Source organism: Cyprinus carpio, chromosome A2 (genome assembly GCF_018340385.1).
Source record: "Cyprinus carpio isolate SPL01 chromosome A2, ASM1834038v1, whole genome shotgun sequence".
NCBI lineage: Eukaryota > Metazoa > Chordata > Actinopteri > Cypriniformes > Cyprinidae > Cyprinus > Cyprinus carpio.
Genome location: NC_056573.1, coordinates 28,303,869 through 28,310,008, shown reverse-complemented (window position 1 = coordinate 28,310,008; position 6,140 = coordinate 28,303,869). Strand labels below are relative to the sequence as shown.

General features: G+C 43.4%; 1 protein-coding gene across 7 annotated transcripts in view; it reads left to right on the top strand.

Annotated features, from left to right (window-relative positions):
* The first annotated feature begins 5,708 nt into the window (after window positions 1–5,708).
* LOC109056280 (MAU2 chromatid cohesion factor homolog) overlaps window positions 5,709–6,140 on the top strand; it is a 22,218-nt gene continuing 21,786 nt past the window's right edge. For 6 of the 7 annotated variants that reach the window (XM_042713781.1, XM_042713807.1, XM_042713815.1 and 3 more), the window contains exon 1: window positions 5,709–5,994. In XM_042713781.1, coding sequence (XP_042569715.1) covers window positions 5,758–5,994 — 237 coding nt within the window. In that variant the 5' untranslated portion in view covers window positions 5,709–5,757. The remainder of the gene's footprint in view (window positions 5,995–6,140) is intronic. The other variant, XM_042713771.1, reaches the window with a different exon arrangement.

Below are 6,140 nucleotides of genomic sequence, written 5' to 3'. Positions count from 1 at the left end.
AAGGAGGTTAAGACACAAAAGGTCATTGCAAAAGAGGCTGGCTGTTCACAGAGCTCTGTGTCCAAGCACATTAATAGAGAGGCGAAGGGAAGGAAAAGCAGAAATTAGAAAAAAAAGTGTACAAGCAATAGGGATAACCACACCCTGGAGAGGATTGTGAAACAAAACCCATTAAAAAATGTGGGGGAGATTCACAAAGAGTGGACTGCAGCTGGAGTCAGTGCTTCAAGAACCACTACACACAGACGTATGCAGGACATGGGTTTCAGCTTCGCATTCCTTGTGTCAAGCCTCTCTTGAACAACAAGACAGCGTCTGAAGCGTCTCGCTTCAAAAAGGACTGGACTGCTGCTGAGGTGGTCCAAAGTTATGTTCTCTGATGAAAGTAAATTTTGCATTTCCTTTGGAAATCAGGGTCCCATGAGTCTGGAGGAAGAGAGGAGAGGCACACAATCCACGCGTTGCTTGAGGTCCAGTGTAAAGTTTCCACAGTCAGTGATGGTTTGGGGTGCCATGTCATCCTGCTGGTGTTGGTCGTTCTGTGTTTTCTGAGGTCCAAGGTCAACACAGCCGTATACCCAGGAAGTTTTAGAGCACTTTCATGCTTCCTGCTGCTGACCAACTTTATGGAGATGCAGATTTCATTTTCCAGCAGGACTTGGCACCTGCACACAGTGCCAAAGCTTCCAGTACCTGGTTTAAGGACCATGGTATCCCTGTTCTTAATTGAATAGAAAATCTATGGGGTATTGTGAAGAGGAAGATGGGATATGCCAGACCCAAGAATGCAGAAGAGCTGAAGGCCACTATCAGAGCAACCTGGACTCTCATAACATCTGATAATTATATGACCAGCACCGACTCCACGCCACGCCGCATTGCTGCAGTAATTCAGGCAAAGGAGCCCCAACTAAGTATTGAGTGCTGTACATGCTCATACTTTTCATGTTCATACTTTTCAGTTGGCCAAGATTTCTAAAAATCCTTTCTTTGTATTGGTCTTAAGTTATATTCTAATTTTCGGAGATACTGAATTTTGGGATTTTCCTTAGTTGTCAGTTATAATCATCAAAATTAAAAAGAAATAAACATTTGAAATGTATGTCTGTGTGTAATGAATGAATATAATATACATGTTTCACTTTTTGAATGGAATTAGTGAAATCAACTTTTTGATGATATTCTAATTATATGACCAGCACCTGTATATAATGCAGCAGCATAAACGCAGCATAAATGATACCCACTGCTCCGGGTTTGTGTTCACGGTGTGTGTGTGTGTGTGTGTGCACTTTGGATGGGTTAAAAGCAGAGCACGAATTCCGAGTATGGGTCACCATACTTGGCTGTATATCACGTCACTTTCACTTTACATGGTCGGCCTGTTTCTGTGAGAATCTGTTCAGGGTTTGAGATAAAGCTGTGTGTGTGTGTGTGTCTCTCTCTGTGTGTGTGTGTGTGTGTGTGTGCGCCTCTCTCTGTGTGCGTGTGTGTGTGTGTGTTCACTGGCATGCGTGTGTTGTGTGTGCGTGTGTGTCTGTGTGGTGCGTGTGCGTGTGTTTGTGTCTTGTGTGTGTGTGTGCATGCGTGCGTGGTGAGTGTGGTCTGTGTGTGTGTGCGTGGGGTGTGTGTGTTTTGTGTGTGTGTGCGTGCGTGTGGGTGTGCGTGTGTGTCTGTGTGTGTGTCTGTGCGTGGGTGCGTGTGTTTGTGTGTGCGTGCGTGCGTGTGTGTGTTTCTCTCTCTCTGTGTGCGCGTGCGTGTGTTGCAGGTCGTGGCGGCTGGAAGACTCCTCAAAAGAGTAAGGAGGGCAGAGACCCAGATTACTCCGAGTACAAAGAGTTCAAGCTGACGGTGGAGAACATCGGCTTCAAGATGCTGATGAAGATGGGCTGGAAGGAGGGAGAGGGTCTGGGCTCAGATGGACAGGGCATCAAAAACCCCGTCAACAGGTGCATGGACACACACACACACACACACACACTCACACACACACACACACACACACACACACACACACACACACACACACACACACACACACACACACACACAACACACTCACACACACACACACACACTCTTTTCACACACACACTCACACACACACACACACACACACACACACTCTCACACACCCACTCTCTCACACACACACACACACACACACACAGTCAGTGTGTGAGTCACACACACGTGTCTGTGTGTGTGTGTGTCTCTGTGTGTGCGTGTCCACACACACACACACTCACGTGTGTGTGGTGTGTGTGTGTGTGTGGTGTGTGTGTGTGTGTGTGAGAGAGTGTGTGTGTGTGTGTGTGTGTGTTTGTGTGTGAGTCTGTGTGCGTGTCTGTGTGTGTGTGTGTCTCTGTCTGTGTGTGTGTGTGTGCGTGTCTCTGTGTGTGTGTGTGTGTGTGTGTGTGTGTGTGCGCGCGCGCAGGGGCTCCACGGCGGTGGACGGTGCAGGCTTCGGTGTGGACAGACCACACACATGAGCTCTCGAGTGTGTGTGTGAGTACGATGCTGTCCGTAAGAGGATGTCTGGCGTGGGTCGCTTCAGACCCAACCCTCTGGTGAGCCTCTCACGCTCTCATTACCCATCAGCCATTGCAGTGTGTTCTAGTTCCCTGATCAGATGTTCTGGGCTTGTGCTGTATTATCTGTACCAGCCGAGTGAACCGAACCGATCAGTAACACATCTCTTCTGCTTCCACACAGAACAATCCCAGGAGGCCGTACTACTGAACCAGCAGCAGCTCTGTTTACACTCATAATAACAGAGTTGAATTATGATGTGCTTTATTTCAGAAAATGAGTTTTTGATGATTTTAATGAGTCGTCTCAGACTCCAGCCCTTCGTGTGTTTCTGTTTGTTTCTTTAAAGATGCTGATCTATTACATTTATCCAAAACTGTGAAAGCCCACAGTATAGTCAGCTGTGTAATCTAATCTTAACATCGGTGCAGGTCCCTGGATTGTAAGTCTGTTTTACCCGTAGATGAGCACAGATATTATAAACGAATCCTCACTGCACAAACCGTACTGCGATGAAACTCATCCTTAAACCCATCACTCTGACTCAATTAAACATCTGTGCTTTCAAACGCTGTGTGTGTGTGTGTGTGCTGCTTCTCCATGCATCAGTTTTACTGCGATTAAAATGTGCAGCACATGAAGCATGTGTGTGTGCTGCTTCTCCATGCATCAGTTTTACTGCGTTAAATGTGCAGCACATGAAGCACTCTGAGAATAAGATGCTTGTTGTGAAACACTGGAGGATCTCAAACATCGTCTGGAAGAAGTGAATCTGATGTGTTTGTGAAGTTATTTGGGTTTTCTAGGAATCATCTCTATACTTTCACTAGTTCATTTTACATTGTCCTGTGGAGATGCAGCTTTTAAAGTACAAATATTCCATGCAGTGAAATAGTTTATGAGTCAGAATCAGGAAGAGCTTTATTGCTGTAAGTGTTGGTAGAAGCTTCTAGAAGAGACACAGAATAACAAGAGCAGTGTTGTGGAAACTTAAGTTACTTTTAAAAGTAATGCATTATAATATTGCGTTACTCCATAAATCTAAATGTTATAATACAATAAGATTATATATGTGTCACTTTACTAGTTACTGAAAAAGTAATCTGATTATGAACTATAATACAATAAACACTATAAAACAAACTATTCTAAAAGATATAAAACAAAAATATTATATTGAATTATTTCTCCCATATATATATATATACAGGTCCTTCTCAAAAAATTAGCATCAAATATGCTGATCTATACAGGGTCCTTCTCCAAAAATTAGCATATTGTGAAAAAAGTTCATTATTTTCATAATGTGTGATAAAAATCTTTCATATATTTTAGATTCATTGCCCACACAGGTTTCAGGTCTGGATTGTTTTAATACTGATGATTTTGTGGTCATACAGCTATGATGAAAACCCAAAATTCCTATCTCAAAAAATAGCATATTTTCATCCGACCAATAAAAGAAAAGTGCAATACCAAAAAAAGTCAACCTTCCTGATAAACTATGTTCAGTGTATGCACTTGAATACTTGTGGGAATTCAATTTGCAGAAATCTGCTTCTGCGGCGTGGCAAACGCAATCAGTGTGTGGCACTGCTGAGGTGTTATGTGGCCCAGTGTGTCTTCGATTCAGCGGCCTTAAGCTCATCCAGGTGTGTGTGTCTGCGTGTCTCAACTTTCTCTTCACAATATCCCACAGATTCTCTATGGGGTGTCAGGTCAGTTAGAATGTTGGCATGCCAATTGAGCACAGTAATACCATGGTCAGTAAACCATTTTACCATGGTTTTGGCACTGTGAGCAGCCATGTGCCAGGTCGTGCTGAAAAACGAAAATCTTCATCTCCATAAAGCTTTTCAGCAGATGGAAGCATGGATGCTCCAGAATCTCATCGATAGCTAGCTGCATTGACCCTGTGATAAAACACAGTGGACCAACACACAGCAGCTTGACATGGCACCCAGGACCATCACTGATGTTCTTGACACTAGACTTCAGGCATTTTGGCATTTCTTCTCTCCCATGTCTTCCTCCAGACTCTGGCACCTTGATTTCCGAATGACACAAAAATTCCATTTCATCCGAAAAAAAGTACTTTGGACCACTGAGCAAGAAGTCCAGTGCTGCTTCTCTGTAGCCCCAGGTTGGCGCTTCTGCCGCTGTTTCTGGTTCAAAAAGTTCACGAAGCCTGTGCACGGTGGCTCTGGATGTTGACTCCAGACCTCATTCCCACTACTGCTTCCGCAGGTCCCCCCCAAGGTCTGCAGTCGGTCCTTCTCCACAAATCTTCCTCAGGGTCCGGTCACCTCTTTTGGCAGCGTTTTTTGCCACACTTTTTCCTTCCCAATGATTCCCACTGAGGTGCCTTGATACAGCACTCTGGAAAAAGTAACTAATTTCTTTCTGTGTCTTACCCTCTCGCTTGAGGGTGTCAATGATGGTCTTCTGGACGCAGTCAGGTCGGCAGTCTTTACCCATGATTGCGGTTTTGAGTAATGAACCAGGCTGGGAGTTTTTAAAAGTCAGGAATCTTTTGCCTAGGTGTTTAGCATTAATTAGTTGATTCAGATGTTAGGTTAATAGCTCGTTTAGAGAACCTTTTCATGATATGCTAATTTTTTGAGATAGGAATTTGTGGGTTTCATGAGCTGTATGCCAAAATCATCAGTAAGAACAATAAAAAGACCTGAAATATTCTGTTGTGTGGCAATGAATTTAAAAATATTATCCGGTTTAATTTTTTATCAGACATTATTAATGAACTTTGATCACAATATGCTAATTTTTTTGAAGAGAAGGACCTGTAAATATATATATGTATAGTATATATATCTATATATATATATATATATATATATATATATATATATATATATAATATATATATATGTATATGTATATTATATTTATTATATATATATATTTTGTTACGATTTTATATTGTCGACTATTGTTTTATTTAACCAATTCTTTATTGAGAAGATTAAATGGACGGACAAATCAAGCGACATTTTTATTTATTCCTCATGGAATTACAAATTAGATATATTTATCTATATACGCTGTGAAGTTGTCGACTATTGTTTTAATTTATATCAGGTCTATATTTGAATTTGTAAAGGCGAACGTCCTCTCGCGAGATTCATCCGAGCTCTCGTTCAGGGTAGGGCCGTGGAGCTCCTCTCGCGAGATTAGCAGCGCTCTCGTGTTGTTGTTGTTGTGGTGATGATGGCGGCAGGCGCAGAGGCCCCGGACTCCTGGTATCTCGCTCTGCTCGGTTTCGCCGAACATTTCCGGACCTCCAGTCCTCCCAAAATCCGCTTGTGTGTGCACTGCCTGCAGGCCGTCTTCCAGTTCAAGCCGCCGCAGAGAGTGGAGGCCCGCACGCACCTGCAGCTCGGCTCGGTGCTCTACCACCACACGAAGAACAGCGAGCTGGCCCGCACGCACCTCGAGAAAGCGGTGAGAGCGCGCAGGAAAGCCCGAGGCTTCAGCCGAGCGACTAGGCCGCAGTCCCGGGCTGCATTTTAATATAATGTTATTATTGTTGTTGTTAATAATTCATCAGTAAACTCAATGATAGAATGTGCTATTGATGATGTTTTAGT